This window comes from Melanerpes formicivorus, unplaced genomic scaffold (assembly GCF_026170545.1).
Source record: "Melanerpes formicivorus ecotype bairdi unplaced genomic scaffold, bMelFor1.0.p_v2 SCAF_2, whole genome shotgun sequence".
Classification (NCBI taxonomy): Eukaryota; Metazoa; Chordata; class Aves; order Piciformes; family Picidae; genus Melanerpes; species Melanerpes formicivorus.
Genome location: NW_027142354.1, coordinates 28,225,766 through 28,249,555, shown reverse-complemented (window position 1 = coordinate 28,249,555; position 23,790 = coordinate 28,225,766). Strand labels below are relative to the sequence as shown.

The window sequence follows — 23,790 nt, the reverse complement described above, 5'->3', positions numbered from 1 at the left end:
GGACAAATCCTAAGACTGGAGTGTAGCTATTGGTGGCTACAAGCTGTTCAAAAGGGACAGGTGTTGCCCCCTAAGTTAAGAAATGCATAGTGTGTGAAGAGATGTCCCTAAAGAATAGCCAAGATCAAGTAGAAAGCTTATGGGTAGGAATTAAGAGACCACGGCAGCACGGAGAACTTTGTGGTTGGTGTCTACTGCAGGTCACCCAATCAAGGAGAGCCTACGACAAAGCATTCTTACTCCAGCTACAGTAAGAATCACACTCAGAGGTTCTCATCCTGCTGAGGAATTTCAACCACCCCAATGTCTGCTGGGCAAGTAACACCTGAAGATACTCCAGAAGTTTTCTGGAGTGCCTCAATGACAGAAAATAGACAGGAAATATACAACCCTACCAAAGGGGATGCGATACTCGACCTGATGGTCACCAATGCAAGTGAGCTCATCAGGGATGTCAAGGCTGGAGGCAGCCTGGGCTACAGTGATCACACACTATTGGAGTGCACAGTCCTAAAAGATACAAGTCAGACAAGTAGCATAGTCAGGACCTTGAATTTTAGGAAGGCAAACTTCCAGCTCCCCAAGGAATTAGTCAATAGGACCCCCTGGGCAACTGTCCCCAGGGACAAGGGAACAGAAAAGAGCTGCCAGATCTTTAAGAACACCTTCCCTAGAGTGCAAGAGTTCTTGATCACCAGGTGTATGAAATCAAGCAAGGAACAGAAGAGACCAGCATGACTGAGCCAAGATCTGCTGGTCAAACTAAAGGAAGACCTGTGTAGGCATTTCTAGCAGGTACAGGTATCTTGGGGAGAGTACAGGAACACTGGTCAGTTGTTTAAGGATGTGGTCAGGAAGGCAAGGACACAGCTGGATCCAAACTTGGCAAAGAGATGCAAAGAATAATGCAAAAGGCTTCTTACAGGTATGTCAACCAGAAAAGTTCCTCCCACTGTAAGTGAAGACAAGGTTCGTGATCACATGAGGAACATGAACATGTGGGCCCTGATGAGATGCATCTCAAAATCCTGAAGGAATTGGCTGATGTAGTTGCCAAGCCACTCTCCATGATATTTGAAAAGTTCTGGAAGTCAGGCAAAATCCTTGGTGACTGGAATAAGAGAAATATTTGGGCCATTTTTTAAAAACAGGCAGAAAAGAGTACCCTGGGAACTATCAACCTGTCAGCCTCACCTCCATGCCTGGGAAGATCATGGAACAGATCCTCCTAGATGCCATACTGAGGCACATGGTGATTTGAGATGGTCAGCATGGCTTTACTAAGAGTAAGTCCTGTCTGACCAACCCACTGGCTTTCTAAAATGAAGTGACTACATCAGTTGACAAGGGAAGGGCAGTGGATGTTATCTAGACTTCTACAAGGCCTTTGACACCATCAGAAGAATAACCTGAAAGTGAAGGTGTTCAACTGATTTCCAAAGTTTCAGTCTGCTTGGCAGTGCAAGTGATGTTGTTGGTATGAGTTATGCTTCACGTATGCAAAGTCAGTCAGTCTTATTTAACTGTCCTGGAAGTGTCCACTGGGGGCCACAGATGCAGTTCCTCAAGGCAGTGTGAGAAAGGCCAAGAAAAATAGGGAGGTCATGAATGCCTGACATGCATTAGTAGCTCAACATCCCAGTAGGTTCCAAGCCTCAAAAAAAACCCCCCAAAAAACAAAAAACAACAACAACAAAAACCCAACAAGAAAACCCCAGAGACAAAAGGTAATAGTTAAGAGTATTTTATCCTCAAGTCTGTGTGGGGGTGCTGCTCTATTGATGCAATTCCTAAATAAATTAAAAGGTAGGAATGAATTTCAGCTCTAACTAGAGACTGTAGAACTTCTCTTACTCACTACCTATGTTAGTGATTCAGTTACCAAGAATACTTTGTATTATCAAGCAAACAAACATCCACCCCCACCACCATTTCCCTTCCCACTCAGAAAATAAAAGTAGACATACTTGTCCTTACAGTCTGCACGGTCCTTTGTTTGAACTGAACTAGGTCCCCATGTACAACCTCTCTTTTTAAAACTTCTTTTCACATCTTCAAACTCTTCATGGTGATACGTTGTGCTTCTTCCCCAAGTTTTGTTGCTTTCGTCTGAAGTTACTAGCAATTGAATCAAAAAAAACACAACACCCCCCCCATATAAATACGATTTCTATAAGCAAAATATTTTTTACAGAACAGCATATTTTCTCACTACAAAATTATTCTGATGCAGTAACACAATGAGGAACATTTGAAATACTTTCATTTTAAAAAGACCACCATGCAAGCTGCATTGATTCAGAAAGACGAGCAAGCAATAATAATTTGATTTGATCTAAGACCCAGATTAGAGCTAAAGCAGCAAAACAATTGTACTTCCCATGCTTCCTTTAACGGAGAACCTTAGATTTAGGCAATTCAGACAAGTGAGTTAGACTGAGCACTTAAATTCCAATAAAGAAGATACACTGTGGAAAAATTGGTATTAAATGGATCGGAATCCTCCAATTGTGTTAATGACTGATGTTTTGTTTCTCACTACACCAAATTATAAAGTATCTAACTTTCATTAAATGCTTAGTCTGTCACTGTCTCAACTGTTAAATTACACAGAACCAGCACCATAATGAAATCTTGCCTTTTTTCATAACCCCAATGGGAAGTTCATATTCACTTGTGATATCTACATCTTGTTGGTACACATATACACTGTTTCTTCGGCCGTTAGGTGTGTGCTTATCTGTTTTGGGAATCACTGAGGAAAAATTAAGAACATGTAGTAGAGATCTTAGTCAAGCTGATTTCAGCAACAGAACTGTTCCCCTTGTATTTTTATCTTTAGGTCATAAAGCCCAAAATTACAAGGCCATTAAGCATCTTTAGATAGCAGATTTTTACTGTAGGGCTTAGAGGCTACTCTTCCTAGGAACAGATCCAGGCAAACAGATTTTCATATATAACTAACTGGAAAAATAACTTGACAGGACCATAGCATGCTTGCAGCTACAATGGAGAGATCTAAGATAAAAACAACTTAGCCAGTTACAACAGCACAATGAATAAGGTAGTATTTACATGCTCATGGCTATGCTGCTCATAGATTGCACAGCACCCTCCTCCTGCCTATCATACACTTTCTTGTCAGCAGAGCTTCCCCAGTACTATGGCACTCTACTTGCCTTCTTCACACTCCATTTTCAACCACATTCAAGGACCTATGGAATATATATCTTACCAGTTTTCCTCCTCCCTTTAAAACATCTGTCAAAACCACCTCAATTTGTTTTAATAACAAGATTTACAATTAACTAGATTTTTATTTTAACTTAGAAAACTTTTAGATTTGGAACCTATTCTTGCTCATAACAAAGTGAAGCAATTAAGTAATCAATTGCGAGATACGCCTGTTCAAATCTGTATTTGAGCAAGTCTTCTTAGAACAAAGACCCTTTGAAGTTAAATCAAGATAAAACTTTATTGTGGGAAAGAGAATTTATTTTGCACAGGTGCAAAAGGGTGTGGAAGCTGAATTGTTTCAGCTAGATACTCCTGAAAGATCTGATAAGATTTTAGGTAAAGCCTAGGAAACTAAACTCAGAAACAGAAGAGTACTTTTGCAAGAGAAACTTCTATGTTGTCCTGTCTGTTCTAGTCCTGCAAATACAAACGTCTGCTGAAAGAGAAAACAGGCACTTAGCAAGGACCAGTACTGCTACAGCTTACATAAGGCTATGCAATTTAAAACGAAAAAACGCAAAAAACCCCTTGAGTTTTTCATGCCAATATCTGGCACTGGCTTGATTTCCAGGTACTTCCATGAAGAACAAGAAAAATCAGAGATAAAATGAGACAGTAATTACGACCCTTGCAATAAAAACAACTGAAACCAAAACCAAACCAACCAACACCCCCCCCCAACAAAAACACCAAAGAACCCCCCAAAAAAACCAAAAACCAACAAAAAACACCACCAAACAAAAATCCCCAAAACAACTACATGGTTTAAGCCCAGGACATCATTATCAACACAGATAATGTCAGCTGACTTCTGAAAAAGACTTTACCTAACTTTCCTTCCATCTCAAATCTTCACTAATAAAAGCAAGACAGGGTTTATCCACCTCTCTCCTTTATCCATAATATATGAGTAGTAATGGTCTTTGCCCAGGGTATAGCATCAGTTACAGTTGAAACAAGTAATACAAGTTACTGCTAGAAAAGTCATCACTACTTCTTTAGACACTAGTAATGAGAAGTATTGTAGGTGGCAGAGCTATTCCAAAGACCTATTCAAACTTTGTTTAAAGTTCCAGGGTGTATGAAAATAAATAAATTTAAAAAGCCTTTAAACTAGCTACACAACAGTATGATGCTTTTTCATTCATTTTCATTTCCCCTCCTCCTTATTCACATCTGATAGTCAGATTTTGATGTAATTTCCTTCAGAGGTGACTACCCTTGCAAGATAAGATACTGACATCTATAAGCATTCAGTTGGAACACGTTCCACTGATTCACCTAGAGAGAGATTCTTAAGGCACTCCACACTGAATATGGACAGACAATCTGCTATGCACAATGGATCAAACCATGCAAACAAGCAGTGAATCCTGTAGGAACTGTTTTCTATTTCCACATATGTCTCTCCCAAATATAAATAGCAGATACAATTTAAAGCATTTATAATTATTTTGAACCACTGAAAATCAGTTAGCATTTGGGCAAGATTATTCCTCCCATCAAAGAACAAGGAGCAAACGTCAGAACCTCAAAGGTTAAGGAAACTCAAAATCACACAGAATTCTGTCTGGAATCAAATACTACTAACCAGTGTCTCAGTGAGTGCATGGAGCAAATAAATCTCTGTTGACCAAGTGAAGAAACAGAAATGATGGAGACTTACACTGTATAGCTCTAAGACGAGGAATTATTGTGGGGCTACTTGATGGACTGGAGCTGTTACTGTTCAAACTCCTCCTCTTATCTAGATTGGGAGATGCCTGCACTGTTATTTTGTGCTGGAAATCTATAAGAGAGTAATATAAATCAGTTGTAAGGGTCTAAAAATATGATTCATGAGATTAAACTGCTAAAATAATTAAAACTATACAATGAATTAGACTTGACAGCATAAAAAATGTTAATAAAACATTGACAAACTCTTTCATTAACAATTTAATATTGGGTCAAACAGGAGGATTTCACACTCTCACAGACACTGTGGGAAGAATTCGCAGGAACATCAACAATATATTGTAGGTAGATTCAAGTGGACCCAAAGTGAGACCAATGCACATCACAAGCTGTAATTACATCTTGTTGGTTGTCACAAGAAAAGCAATAATCTCATTATCTCAAATCAATCAATATTCCTGGCAACCAGATTTTTTTTAAACATATAATTCACATATGACAAAAACTAGCATTATTAAAGGAGCCACACCTATCAACATGTCATAATAAAAGGATGCCAAACAGAAGAATTACAAATATTTATAGCAGTGTAGTAAGAAAAGAACAACTGCAAATACTGGCAAGTAGGTAAAATTTTATGCCCCTCTCTAATCCCTATAATGAGTGCAACAAGATTGTATGCTATCCTTAGAATAGAATTCTCAGGGACAAGTTCATGTGGATGATTCTAGACAATGGACTAAGTGTTATTCTGGATAAAACAGTTTTCAGGTTGAATATGAGCAGAACTGGAAACAGAGGACCAAATATTTAGTTAAGTTTATGATCAGCATAAATCAGTTGTGGTGGTGAAATTTCAGTTCTCCCCCACACACAAAGAAACCACAGCTAACTCAGTTGGAGAAGTAGAGATGTTTGTCTGGGAGGTTATAGTGTGATATGGTAATTTTTCAAGCAAGGAAAACCAAGCTAGTTTCACTAGTGCTGAAAAGGTACTCTAAATATTACTGCCCTCTTTCCAGCTACAGCTATGATTTGGTCAGATCTGTGTTAGTGTGGCATTAAGTTCTTAATGCATTACTAATAGACTCAAAGACTTGACCTGGAATCCATTGAAAAGAAGCTCAACAACACCAGGATGATGGTACCACTGATGGCTTTGCAACCATTGATATAACCTTGAGTTTCTGTAGTGCCATCTTGTGGCAATATTAAAAAGGCACCACTAAACCAATCCCTGACACCACAAAAACCCCACCCAACTCTCGACAACTGCACCTCCTTTGCAAAAGGGGTATTTTACTTCATTTGCAACTGCAGTAAGCATGCAATTTGGCCCTACTACATCTGCACCTCCAGCCTTTGTGAAGGACTGGTTTTCTGCTACATATTTGCAACTTTAGGGTAAACAGCACTAACATTTGATCACATTTGAAAGTTGTGGGATGTGATAAAAAGGTACTTTTCTATCTGCATAAAAAGAACAATAGCAAACCCCTGAACTTTGAACAGTCTTAAATCATGCTAGTAGTCTTTTCCTCCAGATGCAATGGACTGATAGCTGAAACAGGGGAAAGATTCTTCCAGCTGAAATGAAGACTACTCCACAAGCGTATGATATGCGAAGTTTTTTCCTTAGGGAGAAAAAACCCAACACCTTAAACCACTATACAATTCTCACCATACCTTTTTGCACTGTTAGAATAGAAGGACCTGGCAATGAATTAAAACAGATCAAAGCAGTAGCCAATATTGGAGATATTAACCATGGAATGGAATCCTGCATTTTTAACAATAACAGGCATTGTAAACTTTAAAGAAAAAGAAAAAAAAAAAGGCAAACCTGAGGGCAAACTAATTCTGTGCCCATCTTTAAGCTTTAACCGGCTTTTTTTGAATTTGCCCTTCCTCTTCTTTACATTGGGTTTTTCTTGATTTAACTGGAATATCATGATATTCAGCTCTCGCTCCAGTACATCAATCTCACGTTCTGCCAACTGCTGCTCACGGCGCTTCAGTAGCTCTTCTTGAGATTTCTGCTGAAGAGCTGCTCTTGTCAACTCCTCTTCTCGTGATCGAAGCTCCTGAAGATAAGATTCACACAAGCAAAACTAAGTAATAATGTGAAAGTTATAAAAAAAGGATATATGAAGTGCACATTAGGTTTTTATTTTCTGATCTATTCTCATGATGCACTACACACATGCAACACGCCTTCTGACAGTCCTCCATTCTACATAAGCCCAGATTCTGCATCCAGACACAATTGAGCATTATATAGATTTCCTTGAGTCACGTCACTTAAAGCAGGTGAGCTCTGGCAACAGGGGCAACACATTCAGCCAGAGATTATCAACTTACAGCCTAGCAGAAAATGTGCTTCAAGTACTTCACATCCGAGACTCTTTCATAGTATGAAGGCTGCTCTTAGGTAGCTTCTATGCACTAACAAAGTCAATGACCTGACAAATATACAAATGAATGCCTTTGTCTTAAATTTTCCAACCTTTCCTGTTTTTCAGTGATGCATTAAGCAGCACTTTTCTATCTAGAAAAACAATTAATATTACACCAAAGGAGGATTAGTGTAATAGGATAAAGCCACTCGTAAGACATAAGACATCTGTTTCTTAATTAAAATCTAGTAGGTATCTCATCAGCCAGCTACTAACCACTGAATTACACAGTGGAAGACTCTCCAACCATCAGTCACATGGAATAGTTGTTTTTTTCTTCCCTTATGCTTTTTTTATTTTGGATAAGAAAAAATTTTAGTAAGGAAGATAGTTAATTTTTCAGGATGAATGGATCCTTAAGGCTAAACAGCCGTAAATGAACAATCTTAATTATCTTAATCTTCAGCTTCCAATATCCGTTCAAATATATCTGAAATCTAAGTAGACCTCTCTTCATATTATGGGGCATGTTATACGTGAAACAGACTTGCACAGAAGTGTTGTACTCAGCACTGCTAGTAAAAGAGACTACAGGAACAGGAGAAGCTACAGAAGGACTGATACACCGTGTATCTTGCTACATATTTTTTTGTGTGTTTTTACATGATTGTTCTAATTCTACCTTGACAGAAATTGAAATGAAATTCAGACAGAAACCCAGGATTTGAAATGAAGCTATGATAAAAGTTATGGATGTATTCAAATCTTATTCCTGTTTAAAATTAATTCATTTTGTCACTGTACAATCTTACAATTGTAGCGGTGTTTATTCATTTGTTTCCCCCTTCTCATAGCAGACTATCTGCTTCTGCTCAGTATCCAGCAATGTTATGTCAGCACAATTCCTTATTCCATACTGAAAGCAAAAGACCTCAATTTTCTGCTCTTTTTAGTTCCTACTTTTTTTTTTTTTAATAAATTAGTTCCTGAACTATACTACTTGGGTGTTTTTTAATGAGGGGATAAAACCCTCTTTTCTTACTAAAAGGACTGTGGATGTCAAAAGACAGGTTAGCACTGAAGCAAGCTGGTTCCATGAGAAGTATCTGTTCTCAGAAAGACTGACAGATTGCATCACATTGGAAGGCACCAAAGATCATCTCATCCAATCCCCCTGCAGTAAGTAGGGGCATCTCCAACTAGATCAGGCTGCTCAGGGCTACATCAAGTCTGATCTTGAATGTCTCCAGGGACAGGGCCTCAACGGCAAAATCGCAGAATGCTAGGGGTTGGAAGGGACCTCCAGAGATCAACTCTAATCCCCCCCACACACCACTCCCCACCAAAGCAGGATCACCTAGGGCAGGTCACACAGGAACACATTCAGGCAGGTTTTGAAAGTCTCCAGAAAAGGGGACTCCACAACCTCTCTAGGCAGCCTGTTCCAGTATTTTACCACTTTCATAAGGAACTTCCTCCTTATGTTCAACCTACATCTACCCTGCTCCAGACTAAATCTATTGCCTATTGTCCTATAGCTGCAAGCCCTTCTCAACAGTCCTTCCCCAGCCTTCTTGTAGGTCCCCTTCAAATACTGAAATGCAGCTAGAATATACTTGTTTTTTCTTTACCACTATAGAATACACACTGCTTATTATTGTTTTCAAACTTAATTTAAATGATGGGCAAATCTAATATGGGTTGTTAATTTTGAGTTAGCTTATTCCAATACAGTATTTGAAAAAAATTTGCAAAAAGTCCACTCTGCTTAACATACAGTTTTGCAAAAAGCAATTCTGCCTCTTGGAAATTCAGCTAATGTTTTGGAACTTTTTTGGTTTGATTTTTTTTTTTGTTATGTTTCTAAAGACACTTAAATCACTTAATTTAAAAATTACGTCAAATTCTCACTTAGTTTCTTCCCCAACCCTGTCAAAAATGGACAATCTAATAGACAACCTGAACCAAAGGTTGGAAGTAAAAGCAGGGTAAATTCAAATTTAGAATAAAGGTACTTCAGACTTTAAAAAGAAAATATCTTTGTTACTGTATTAATATAGTAAAATATAGATGTATTAAGAGACACTGTTGATTATCCACCTCTTGCTGTCCTCAAATCCAGACTTCATAAAGCTCAGTAACCAGGCAAAAATTGAGGGCCTGTAGTGAAAACACAGGAAACATTACTTTTCCTGGGCTATCTAACTGACATGAAGTTTACTGTTTTCCAAATAAACTAATTAAAACCAGGCTTATTGCAGTTAGTTATGCAATGTTTCTACACCACTCTACAATTAAAACACCCATTGTAAGCAAGCTAGGAAAGAATTCCATACTTAATTTCCTCAAGAATGTCTGTCACAAGACGACTGCGATCTTCTCTTGGTGTGGGTATCACCGTCACTCATTTACAGCAAGCCCTCGAGGAAATTCCTTCAGCTGCAAAGCTCCTCCTTTACAGGGACATGAGACTCCATGCAGGGTTTTAATATTTGTTTTACTATTATTATTAAATACTTTGTAGACATTAATTCCTCCCTAGTACTTGGCAGTAAAACTGATAAAGTGCCAAATTAAATATGCCTACACACATGAAAAGTTTGTCTAAGTCAAAGTCACATGCTTTTATTCTTCAACAAGGTTACCTAATTAGGGCAGATGCCTTTCAAGATGCATTTAATCGAGCATATGAGAAGTAAATTTCATTTATCTTTTTCCCTCAGGAATTTAGCTTAATTCATTCTTACACCAAAAATATGCCTGTGGCTATGCCTTTAAATTTTGTTACAGATTTCGAGCAGAAAAGTAGAAAAATGTAAATAAATCACTATTGGGTGTAAAAAAGGAAAACCAAAGATAATTCTAAACAATTTAATGGGAGAGATATCTGCTATAAGATTGGCTGTACCAAATCCATCTTTCCTCTTCTGACCTCTTCTCTGCTCGCTTCATGCTTTGAAGGGAGACCAACCTGCTTCTGCTTGACCTTGGCTGCATTGTTTTGGTGAAGTCTAACAGCTACTTACTTTTTCTCTGCTCCTTTCTCCCTTTCAGACAAGGGGTGGGGGGCAGAGGGACAGCTTCCCTGGTCTTCTTGACCAGAGTGGTTCTCATGTTTTTTGTTAATTGTAAATACTGTGTATTTTGTACATATTCATTGCATTCCGCTGTAGATTGTAGTTTTGGTTGTAAATACAGCTTTCATTTGCTTCCAACTGAGCTGGTCTGGCAAAGTTAATGTTCGGGGGAAAATTTCAACCCACCAGAATGCCTCTTCTTCCACAGCATTCCACTAACTTATTCAATCCTATATTTAAATTTTGCTTTGATTTCAAATCTCATACTGGACTAATGGCTTCTGAAAATAAATAATTTTTAAAAATCTGAAAGGGAATGCATGTCACAACTGCTCCCTGAGTAAAAAGGGGAAAATGGTTCCTTGAGCAGTTGCTGGGGGAGAAGGGGCAGAGAAGATTTATGTGGTATAGCAGGCTGTGGCCGGTAAACACAGTAGCTAGTGAACACAGGAAGTAAAAATGAAAGCCTCTGATCTCTCCAGAGGAACTAAAATCCATCTGGAAGAGATCTGACAGCTACAGAGATGCACAGCTCAGATATATTAACCTGTATGCCCACCGCAAGGAGGACAGACTACAGAGAGAACATTTAACCAAGCTCCGTCAACCAAAATGGAATAGGGAAGACCAGGGCGGAAGACAAGGCATATAGGAAGTACATAAGATTATTGCTGATGATACCACAATCTTAGTGGCGATCAATAAATTCTCATACCATGAATTCTGGTGTAACAGTAGACCTGTAATGTCATACCCCTCACCAGCCAATAGTTCATAAACAGCCATTTGTGACACTCGGTAAGAAGCAGTGAGGAACAAAGGCTACTGATAGTGACTTGCAACATGAGAGTTGTTTCTGCTTTTGTCAAAGGGAAGTGACTGTGGTTTTCACAAAGGTTTCTTCACAAGTCACTGCATTTCAATACCCTTCTTCCTCATTTGCTACCACTGCATGAAAAACAACAACAAATACATACTGTCCAATAATGATACTGAAAGACCCACAAATAAGGAATCTTTCTACTAGAAGCATTTCTAACAGGGACTTACACCTGGCTTATTCCAACTATTATCTTTATCAAATCATATGAAGAAAAATAAACCTTGGGATAATTTAAAACTAGTTGAAGTAACTAAAAGAAAGGGTAAAGATTGAACAGGGTGCACTCATTTAGCACAAGCCTATCATAGTATGAGAATATGGAAAGATCAGTGACAGGAATCTGGATAATAAACAAGAGAAACTGACTTGGCTGATTCCTCAGTACAAGTTTCAGCTAACTGACTTTACTAAGATGATCTTTACTAATACTACTAAGATGATCTCCAAAACTGCGATATTGAAAGAGATCAATATTACCAGTTTGTTCAGGAAGAGGATGGGGAAAAGCACTATTCCATTTTTGGAAAATGAGCCACATGATATGGTCATATAAGGGGATGAAAAGCTGTTCCTTTCTACAAGGAGAACACCTAGCTGCAGCTGAAAACCTGCAGTGGTTGTAAAGATAAGATGATTGTGAAACTACGCATTCAACTATCTAATATTATAAAAAAAAGAAAAAAGCAGCACATTTTAAACAAGCCTGTGTGTCACATTTAACAGATCTATAACTGTCTTCTTTGGGGAGACAGCTTTGGATGTACTCCTTTTTCAACTGCCTCTACTTCCTGAATGAGCCATTCATAGGATAACCCTCACTCACTACAATAACATCACACTCCCAGTCAAGCTATTTCACTTGAATCAAAGGACCCCTAGATATAGTTTCAGCATAGAGAACTGTTTATTGTTTTTGTTACAGAATACAGGGGAAGAGCAACCAGTATTGAAATCTTTTTTCTGTTACGGGTTTACCTTAAAATACTGTCCAGAAACACATTCATGGAGTTTAAGAATAGTGCTTCCATCAACAAGAATAGACAAATTTAATAATGCTTTAAACAGAGTAAACCCTCTCTTTTGAGTAGTTTATCCTTTCAAGTGTATCTCCACTACTAAATCAGGTTTCTAGTACCATATTGGTAACAATTCAAAAGTTAAAAATTGCTATATGACAACAATCACACACACACACACAAGTCCTTCCTTCACTGCCATGCAATAGAAAAACATCAACTTACTTTTTCTTTGGTCCTCAGTTCATTGAATATCTGCTGAATTTCCAATTTCCAGTCATCTTGCATAGAATGGAAAGACTCTTGAGGCATTTCAGTCATAACTGCCCCTTCGATAGCAGTAAGCTGTTCAAGAATTAAGGCAAACGATGGTCGGATATGAGGGTCCTGCTCCCAGCATTCTAGAATTTATCAAAATCCCATTAGTTTTTTAATAGTACATTGAATCTTTTTGAGAACTACATGAATTTCAAATTACTTAATATCATACTTCAAGTTCTAATGCCTCCTCTTTACTTGCAAGGCTTGCCTTGTTTCTTTTCCACCTACAGAAGTAACATCTACCTACTTGTACTCAGAAGACTGTTTTGATACTAAGTTCTGGGGTATTTTTAGTTTGTTTTATTTCTTTCCTCTCATCTCTGTCATTGGGACCTGAAATAGGCAAAACTAGCAGTACTGCATAGAAGGGATACACATAAAAGGTACAGAAATGTAATAATCAAAAGGAAATGGCCCTTAGCAAGCAATGTTTGTTTATTTTTCAAGTGTTTCCAACACACTTTTGACTCTCAGGAAGAAAGAATGAGGAAAACTGGCATTTGCAGTTCATCCCCTTGGGATTGTAATCTTGATCTTGCATTGATCTGTAGTATATCCTGTACTTTATGAAAATTACTGCAATTTGAATGTAAATGAGTAATATTAAAGCAAAAAAAAAAAAAAATGTTCTCAGTCACTACTGAAGAACTTACGTGGTACACAGTAACACTGTATGACTTGCTCAGAAAAACATTTAATGTTCACACCAGACTGCTATGTAAAGAGAAAAAATATTCTGTACACAGCATATTATCAAATGAGTTGTTCATTTTGCAACTCCATGACTGTTACAAGAAAAGATACATACCCTCAAAACATAACTATTTAAATACATAGGAAGAAAAAAGATAGATACCTTTCATTAGTTTTGCAAATGGTTCAGGGCAGGTGGATGGAATGGGCAAAGTAAGCTTATTGACAGCAACTCCGTAAGCCACAGCAAGGCCATCAATGCCACGGTAAGGAACTTCTCCTGTAAGGAGTTCCCACAGCAACACTCCGTAACTACAAAAGGTAATTTTTTTAAACAGTTATTTTCTGACTACTGGCACATTGTTTACTCAAGAACCAACAAGTATCTGGCTGACTGTGTACAGAAATTCCTGAGGTTTTCACATGTCAAAGGCGAATGCCTTTAAGAGTCTGCTCTACTTCAGTCATCTTGCACCTTTCCACTAATAGCAATTAACCAAACAGAAGCCTAAGACTGGCTCATGCTCCTGTTCAAAATGTAGCCTGAAGTCACTCCTGTAGAAATGCCAGTATCATACAAATCTCAGTCAAAAGTCTGAATGCAGGAAAGCAAGTAACCTTCTCCCCAGCAAATCCACAACCAACAAAAGCTCCAAAAGAAAGCCTTAGCAGTGTATTCAGGCCATTCCCCTTTCCAAACATTTCACAACAACGTATCTGGATGTACATGCTCATTTACATTGTTATTTCTTTAATAACAGCAATATAGAACACCAGAAAAAACACAGCTTTGTTTTGAAGTTTATATTTCTAATTCCTTGTGTGTTACATAAAGGCCTGTTCACTTCTCAGTTCCAACAGAAGATGCAACAAGGTTGACAAATAAGTACCACACCAGCCCCCTTCAGACACTGGAAGGCTACAAGAAGGTCTCCTTGGAGAAGAAAGGGCTCTGAACTGAACAACCACAACTCTCTCTACCTGTCGTCACAGGAGAGGTGCTCCAGCCCATCCTTGTGGCCCTTCTCTGCACACATTCCAGCATGTCCATATCTTTCTTGTAATGCGGATTCCAGAACTGGACGCAGTACTCCAGGTGGAGTCTCACCAGAGTGGAGGGAGCCACACTCAATCTGATGGCCTCACTTCTCTTGATGCAGCCCAGCTCATGTTGAGCTTCTCATCCACCATCACCTCAAAGTCCTTATCTTCAGGGCTGCTCTCAAGCCAGTTGCTGCCCAGCCTATATTGGTGCTTGGGATTGCCCCGACCCACATGCAGGACACTGCACTTGGTCTTGTTCAACTTCATGAGGCTGTCATGGGCCCACCTCTCCAGCCTGTCGAGGTCCCTCTGGATGGCCTCCCTTCCCTGCAGGGTCTGCTGCATCACAAAGCTTGGTGTTGTCAGCAAACTTGCTGAGGGTGCACTCAATGCCACTGACCATGTTGCCAACAAAGATGTTTAACAAGACTGGTCCCAGTACTGATCTCTAAGGGATTCCACTCGTCACTGGCCTCCACTTGGACATGGACCCATTAACAGCCACTATTTGGGTGCAGCTGTCAAGCCAGTTCTTTATCCACCAAATGGTCCATTCATCAAACCCATACTGCACCAGCTTGGAGACCAGGATATCGTGTGGAACAGTGTCAAAGGCTTTGCTCAGGTCCAGAGAATTGATGCTGGCTGCTCTCCCCTTGTCTATTAATGTTGTGACCTTGTCATAGAAGGCCACCAGGTTTGTCAGGCAGGATTTGCACTTGGTGAAGCTGTGTTGATTGTACCAAATCACCTCTTTGCTATTCTTCTGCTGCAGAGCAGATCCTACTGGAGGCACTGCTATGATGCTGCTGGGCACAGAGGCGAGACTGATAGGCCTATAGTTCCCTGGATCATCCTTCTTTCCCTTTTTAAGAACAGGGGTTATGGTTCCCCTTTTCCAGTCAGGAAGTTTCCCTTTTTCCAGTGATAGGGAACACAGACAATATGTTCATGCACAAATGTGAACACACAATAGTTCAGTTTTTCTATCATTCTGTCCTTAATGAGAAAAAGTCATTCAGCATTATACAAGATCTTAAAACAGCAATTTATAATAAACCAGAAAATTACAAAATATCAGCACAAATATCAACAGTATTTTGTTCACATTCTGATCATCTAAGCAGCTTTGCCTATCATAAAATACTGGAAAACTAATTAATTTCTAGTGCTAACAGTTAATCAAAAGCTTAAGAATATGGTCTATCCTCCACTAAGAATAAAAAGTAAAAGTCTTGGTGGTCTTATTTTCCTTCCATTTTTTTCCATTCTAATTCTTGTACTTGCTTGTATACTCAAAGGATAAAGTAATGAATTCCAATTTTGTTTTAAATCAGTACTATCTCTGACAATAACCCCAATACTTCCTGCATTACATGAAGATTTTATGCATGATGGAAGAATTCTACTGAACCACATCTCATCTGTGTGCTTAGAGATGCTCTCTCAGCAAGCACAGACTGTTATTAATTCAAGGAACTCCCCTGTTCAGAATATTCTATACATACTTTAGCATGAACTTTGAAGTTAAGCAGAGCAACAAACATAAATAAGAAGAAATTATCTTTAATATACAGTTGTATTACACTATTACCTTTAGTCATATTGACACTTCAAGCATATAACAACCAAGTCGCTCTCAACCGTGCCAGGAAAGTAGTTGTGAAATTTTAAACAGACCAACTCAGCAAGAGCCTGAAAGCATCTCTTTTAATGAAAGCAGTCTTAGTATCAAAAGCTAGAACTATAGAGGAAAACCTGGTGAGGAACCCTAAAGACACTCCTGTTCTGCCATTCTCGAGTTTTCGGGAGGTACTAGTCTATCATTATCTAGGCCAACAACTTCTTATTAACCCTCTCAACTACAGAAGTGTACAATTTAACCAGCCCACGTATAGTTGTCCTATGTATACAGTCACAGCTTCCAGGAAATAGCTTTTTTTAAGAAAGCCATGTCCTTTCCTATCTTCAGCAAAAGGTCAAAAAAAACAGGCATAACATGCTTGAATAACATATTTTTAGACCATGAAAACTACTGCTTTCAAAACTATCTCCTTTCAAGTATTTTAATTATTAAAAATTATTCTCCAGCTGTCAGATTTGATTTAAGTCTTAGTACACCTATTTCCAGCAATAACTTACTGTTTTAACATAGCGTAAAAGCTCATAAAAACAAAGGTAACTAAAATCCTCAAAGTTTATTTTGCTCTACAATCCTTTTTCTAAAGCATAGCCACATGAATGAGTTCAAAACTGCACAAACATGCCAGGTAAAAGCAGCTGCTAATTCTGCCGTACAGTAACTGCTTGCTAGCTTTGCCAAGAGTTGTACAATGGAGGCACGGGTTAGTGTAAAGACCACTGCTGAAGTACACCATTAGCACTTGGAAATCTGTGGGCATATTTGCACTTTAAGGCTCAATACATGAAACTAAGACTAACATAGCATTGAGAAATATGTGATGGTTGATAGAAGGTTAGGGCTGAAGACATGGAATCCTTGAGTGGGAACTCGGTGTCATATGCCAACAATTATTAAGTGCTGTAGTTGCAACTTCAGTTTGAAAATAAAAAAGATACACATGGCCTGGTAAGCACCAGCTCTACCTGGGATGACACCTGAGAACAAGCAGCCAGGAAGGCTCTCTGTGAACACTCCTAGAGTATTTTTGAGCACTGATTGATTCTGGAAGACCAGCTGTGAGTATACTTTAACAGCATCAATTGCACTTTTTTTCTTTTGAAATAAGAGGTCTGCAGATTTCTTTTGGAGACTCAGCACTTGGTATGTGCAACTGAAGTTTATAACTCTCCTGAAGCATACTGTGTTCTTGTCCTACAGAGACTCAAATCTGTAACCGGAATGCTTTTTAAGAACAAAACCCACTCCTATAACCATGATATTCATTATTTGTTTTTCTTTAAAAGAATGAGTAAAGATAAGCAACAGAATAGATCAAAGTGCAGTAAGCAGAAAATCTTTAGAAGCCAAGAAGGTCTAAACTATTCTGTACAACACAGCCTTTCTACTTAAAAAACCCCTCTCCTATTAGATGTCCACCATTAAGCTAAATACTTACATTTTTACAAGAGAAGCGTGCAGAAGAGAAGGCGAGGAAGAGAAATACTGTAGGTTCCAAAAATGTAAACTAATGTTGCAGCAGAATACAAAATAATTGCACCAAAGCATACCCCCTCAGATACCTAAAAATCACAGCAACAAGACTGGACAGGACCTGTAATTAAGCACGGAATACAGCTGATTAGGGATACGCCTACACCCAACCTCCGCCACACAAAGAAAAAAAAAGAAACAAAAAAGAAGGAAAGAAAGGGGTAGGGGGGGGGGGGGAAATGAAGCAAAGATGTCTCTCAACTGGGCATCAACTCAGGCTGATACAAAAAAAAAAAAAAAAAGCCAAACCAAAAAACCCAAACAAACAAAAAACCCAAACCAAACCAAAAACCTGAAAAGTGGTTCCAGACACAAGAGAAATGGGTGTCACAAAACAGTAGTGCAGATACAGAATCATCCTGAGAATACCAGAAGTATTACTTCACACTGCAGAACATCAAACACCTAAGCAAAATAGGACCCTACTTAAGAATTATACAACACAGCACATGCATAAGAAGGCATGAGAAAGCAGATTAAAGTCCTCCCTTCCTTCCCCAAACAGCTATCTTAGATCCTTCAGAGAGAAAACATTTCAACAAGAAAGAAAATGCAGGCTTTTCAGGGTGAGGTACAGCAGCTTTTAGAGCCTATTGCACAATCATTGCTTTTCCCTACTCACAAAAGAGAACTACATTGAAACTAAACTTTAAATAATCTTTCTGCAATACATGTATCCCGCTACACATCACTCAAATCCAGCATCAGTACTGAGAGCCATAGTATTTCTACAATTTCAATAATGAAAAATTCATAGATTTATAAGGCAGTTTCCCACCTCTAAAATTAGAAACCAAGTTAAAACTGTTTTTTGCTGAATGCACGCTCCTCACTCTAGCTACTGAAAGTAAAATCTCTAGAAATGTAAAAGCTTTGTCCTGATGTTTACACATGATCATATTTTGGGTTCCTAAAAGCAACAATAAAACTTCACATTTGTCAAAATTTTGGTTTGCAGCTTAAGTTTTGTTTATTGTACATATAAGGCAATAACTGTCTGGTCCCATTTCTTTATGCATAATCTGATATAAAGTAAACATGCCAATATGAGATCATGTTAAGGTATTAGGAGCTTTTTATATTAAAACTCCAGACAAAATACTTGTGTATTTTAAACAAATATTTTAATATTACAAGATCTTGCTTTAGTTAAAAAATAATAAAATTGTGTTATTTTCCCTCTCCCTCACCCCATTTAAGTGATAAATATCAAAGGGTACATCAAATTAAATAGATGCTGATAAAAGAGTATGTTTCTCAAAACAGTTATACTTGGCATATCTTGAGAAAATAACCTAGGAAAACACCAAAATAAAAAGTCATCCAAACCCCTCAACATAGTTCTACTGAACATGGTTTTCTTACCTCCAAATATCACTTCCTTTAGAAAACATAGACGACTTGATAACTTCTGGAGCCATCCACGCATAAGTCCCTGCAGCACTCATTTTGGTTGTTCTGTGCCACTCTCTCGCCAGACCAAAGTCTGTAATCTTCAGAGTTTTATTACAAATGTCATCATGTTCCATCTTCTCTAGTAACAAAACTGCAAAAGATTGAGTTTGTAAATTAATGCAACAGGAATCAAAATATCCAATCTTGTTATTAATTTCACATAAAATTCACTTGGTAAAGAATCACATTGTAGAGATAATGCCGTGAAAATATTTTTTACGGATATCAACAAGGTTTGATAAATTATAAACTATTCTAAGCTATAATAGCAAGAAATACCTACAGTGCCATAAGTTCTCTATGCAACTAAGTAGATATTAAAATAGCACAAGAAACACACTGTATAGAGATGTAAAGCAAAGCATGTAAATTTATGAAAGCTCAGAATCCTAATACCCCAAAGATTATGACAGGCTGAGATATGAAAAAGGTATTCACTTTGCAATGAGGTTCTGAATTAATAAAGCAGTAGTAAACCAAGATCCAATGGTTAAGAATTCCTATAAAATACTTAGAAGACAAAGAGGGGTGCATTATGCCACTGGTTTTAATCTTTAATACTGAACCCAATCCTGGAACCTACTCATCTCAAAGTATTTTATCAGAACTGAAGAAGGTATGGAGAAGGACACAATCAAGGTGCTTAAAATAGGGTATCTGCAACTACAAGGACTGGTTAATAGACAAGGAGTCTTCCCCAAGAAAAGAAACATAGAATCATCCTAGAACAGTGTGTAACACTATCTATGGAATGAAGAAAGGTATAGGTAACAAGTGTTCATTTCTCAACACAAGAAATGGACAATATTGAGCAAAATTAGCATATAAGAAACACATGGCAGCTGCTCACACAACACTGGTGAATTTTGGAATTTTGGCATAGTATGCGATTACCATTATTTTACACAGATTTAAAACACACCTACACAAAGACATCTTTATGAAGACAATCTCATAAACAGCATTTATATCCTAAACATGGCTTTAAATTCTATAAATTTCTGGGCCACAACTCATTACAAGTTGGGAAACTATATACCAGGAGAATTAGCTTGGCTTGGGAATCCCCAGCTGGCAAGAGGACACTGGACTTAGATCAAATCCACATTATGTTATATCCACTACACCTTCATGGATGTTAAACTGTGGTTTGTTTTTTTTTTGTTTTGTTTTGTTTTTGCTGTTTTACCCTATAGGGTGTATTCAGCATGTGATTTATTCATAACACAACAGTATTGGCAGAGTTGTAATACAACTTAATGTTAAAAGAGAAATGGGTTATTGTGTTAGAGCTCGCAAGGAAAAAGACCAAAGACACAAAGGAATAGTAATTTACACATTGTCATTTCAATTCCATATTCAGTTCCTCTGCCACTGCAGCAGTAACTCTTAGATCTAACTTTCTGTTAAAATTACCACCTGAAACAAAGATCAAAGGTTAAATTACAAATCAGAAATATAAATGTGTGTTTTCCAACTATATGTACATTAAAACACAGTACGGGGAATGCATTAACAAAAAAAAAACCCAAACAGATGAAGAATTGCCATCTCTTATAGAGAAAAATCTTATGATCTTGCTGCAAATCCAGATGAAAATAAAGATAGAACCCACATTCAGTTTTCAGTAGGCTTCTTAACAGAGCAGAAGAAATTAAAGCCACAATGGTATAGACAGCCCATAAGCTCACCAGTCAGCACCACTACAACTTAAATTTATGCAAGAGTTTTTATACTTGAATCAAAGACCCATTGTTTACTATTCCATTTAAAACATGTTCAGCAGAATTCCTGGCATTCCTTGTCAGTCAATGTGACCGAAACCAAAAACAGTCAGTCTTGCAAAAGGTAATAACTGGCATGTGACCAAGTTTCATCCTAGAAAGGGACAACGTTTCTTAGCAGTTCAAACTTCCCTTTCCGGATGGCAGCCAGGAAAACAGCAATACAATACAGTGATTACTTAGCAGCAGGATAGTAAAAATGCTCAGCATAGCTGAGCAGTGCTCCCTTAAGTGCTTCTTTGCAGCAGCCTAGCAACCTTTACTATAGCATCCTTCTGCCACTTCAGACTTCCCAGGCCCTTGCAGGCTGCTAACCTGTGAGCAGGCATTTTACAATCTCATGCTTATCCACCCTGTTCACTCAGTCCCTGCTTCTTTTCAAATCTTTTTAATTGTTTTTTCAGGGCTCAAATACACTTTTTGGTTTACTCTTACATTTTTAAGACTTAGTTTCCACACAGTGAAGTTCATACTTGCATCAGTACTTCTTACAAACATAGCCCAAAATATGAAAATAAATTCATATCTACCAAAAAACCCAAACCAAACCAAACCAAATTAGATTAGGAACACAGGAGTACAGGAAAATTCTATGCCCACCTCATTTATTTTGACTCAAGCAAAACCAGAGACTACAATTGTTTCCAAATGAACCAAAATCTAAGAGAATGAGACTACTTTAAATGATATTGACATAAAACTTCACTTTGGATTGTTATGCAAACACTACGTGCACTACAGCCAGAAAGAAATCCTATTGTGACTCTGCCTTTCTGCAATGAGATCAAAGGGATAGCAAATTTATTAACACAGTGGCAGTAGAGGTTTGGGTGTCAAGTATGCCCAGAACCATTTATGGCTGGGGAAGAGGTAAATATTGGGTAGCGCACAAGACCCTTAATGGGAAGGTCATGAGTTCAAGCCTGCAGTGGGCAGTAGTGTCCTCCCTACTCTAGTCATGAGGTCTATGGTAACAGGTTGGACTCGATTGTCTTTGAGGTCTCTTCCAACCTTAGTGATACTGATACTGAAAGGCTGGAGAGTTGTATCAGTGAATTAATTATATTACCACATGTTATTTTCAACAGCCCCATGAAATACAAATTAGCAAGTTAAAGGTTACAAAAAAATAAAAAAAGTTGTCAGGGATAAAAATTAAAACATGTGTAGCAAAGTGGTCTTGAGATGGGGAGATAGGATATCACACATATCCTAAAAACCCAGGGTGCTTTAGACAGTGCAGCAAGACTATCAGGAGTATTTTAACAGCAGTATCTTTCTTATAGATGTCATTGAACTATAGAACTTTAAAAAAAAAATAAAATTCTTTCACTATTCAGCTGTCTAATGTGACTAAAAAGAACTTGGAAATATAAGTATTACTCACCCAGCTCACAGAAGACAGTGCATTAGAAAATAATTTAGGTTGGAATTGGCCTGAAGGTCTGAAACACCTCACTCAGAGCAGGGCTGATGTAAGGAGTGTCAATCTACTATCAAATACTTTTATGACTCTCTGAAGTTACAGCACTCTATGACAGAAAAAATAACCTCTACATTCAAAGAGGAAACTACCCGTTTGTGACCATCTGAAGAAGCTAAAAAAATACAAGTCCATGGGAACTGATGGGATACACCCATGCGTACTGAGGGAACTGGTGGATGAGGTCACTAAACTTGCTCACTATTATATTCTAAAGGTCATGGCAGACTGGGGAAGTCCCCACTGACTGGAAAAGGGGAAACATAACCCCCATTCTCAAAAAGGGAAAGAAGGATGATCCAGGGAACTATAGGCCTGCCAGTCTCACCTCTGTGCCCAGCAGGATCATAGAGCAGATCCTACTGGAGGTACTGCTGAGGCAGAAGAATAACAAAGAAGTGATTGGGTACAATCAACATGGCTTCACCAAGGGCAAATCCTGCCTGACAAACCTGGTGGCCTTCTATGCCAAGGTCACAACATTAACAGACAAAGGACGAGCAACTGACATCATTTATCTGGACCTGAGCAAAGCCTTTGACACTGTTCCACACGATATCCTGGTCTCCAAGCTGGTGCAGTATGGGTTTGATGGATGGACCACTTGGTGGATAAAGAACTGGCTTGACAGCTGCACCCAAATAGTGACTGTCAATGTGTCCATGTCCAAGTGGAGTCCACTGACAAGCAGAGTCCCTCAGGGATCAGTACTGAGACCAGTCTTGTTCAACATCTTTATGGGTGACATGGACAGTGGCATTGAGTGCACCCTCAGCAAGTTTGCTGATGACATCAAGCTGTGTGGTGGCACAAGACACAACGGAGAGAAGGAAGGCCATCCAGAGGGACCTTGACAGGCTGGAGAGGTGGGCCATGACAATCTCATGAAGTTCAACAAGATCAAGTGCAGTGTCCTGCATCTGGGTCAGGGCAATCCTAAGCACCAATATAGGCTGGGCAGCAACTGGCTTGAGAGCAGCCCTGAAGAAAAGGACTTGGGGGTGATGGTGGATGAGAAGCTCAACATGAGCCAGCAGCAAGCACTTGCAGCCCAGAAAGCCAATCACATCCTGAGCTGCATCAAGAGAAGTGAGGCCATCAGACTGAGTGTGGTTCCCTCCATTCAGGTGAGACACCACCTGAAATACTGTGTCCAGTTCTGGAATCCACATTTCAAGAAAGATATGGACATGCTGGAATGTGTCCAGAGAAGGGCCACAAGAACCATCAGAGGGTTGGAGCACATCTCCTGTGAGGACAGGTAAACAGACTTGTGGTTGTTCAATTCAGAGTCCTCTCGTCTCCAAGGAGACCTTATTGTGGCCTTCTTATATCTGAAGGGGGGCTACCAGAAAGCTGGTGTGGTACTTTTTAGTGTTTTTAAGTAGTGATAGGAGTAGGGGATAGATCAAAGCTACAGGAGGGTAGATTGAGATTAGACATTAAAGAAATTCTTCACTGTGAGGGTGGTGAGACACTGGAACAGGTTGCCCAGGGAGGTGGTGGAAGGCCCATCCCTAGAAGTTTTTAAGGCCAGTCTGGATGTGGC

The 23,790-nt window shown here is 38.7% G+C and overlaps 1 protein-coding gene across 2 annotated transcripts in view; it reads right to left on the bottom strand.

The window, feature by feature from the left end:
* The window catches only part of MAP3K21 (mitogen-activated protein kinase kinase kinase 21), a 44,124-nt gene that overhangs the window by 4,501 nt on the left and 15,833 nt on the right, over positions 1 to 23,790 (bottom strand). The window contains exons 2-8 of one of the 2 annotated variants that reach the window (XM_068154489.1): positions 18,885 to 19,065; positions 13,464 to 13,612; positions 12,512 to 12,687; positions 6,758 to 6,998; positions 4,904 to 5,026; positions 2,639 to 2,755; positions 1,968 to 2,118 (exon numbers count right to left, since the gene is read on the bottom strand). In XM_068154489.1, the coding sequence (XP_068010590.1) occupies positions 1,968 to 2,118; positions 2,639 to 2,755; positions 4,904 to 5,026; positions 6,758 to 6,998; positions 12,512 to 12,687; positions 13,464 to 13,612; positions 18,885 to 19,065 (1,138 nt within the window). The remainder of the gene's footprint in view (positions 1 to 1,967; positions 2,119 to 2,638; positions 2,756 to 4,903; positions 5,027 to 6,757; positions 6,999 to 12,511; positions 12,688 to 13,463; positions 13,613 to 18,884; positions 19,066 to 23,790) is intronic. The other variant, XM_068154497.1, reaches the window with a different exon arrangement.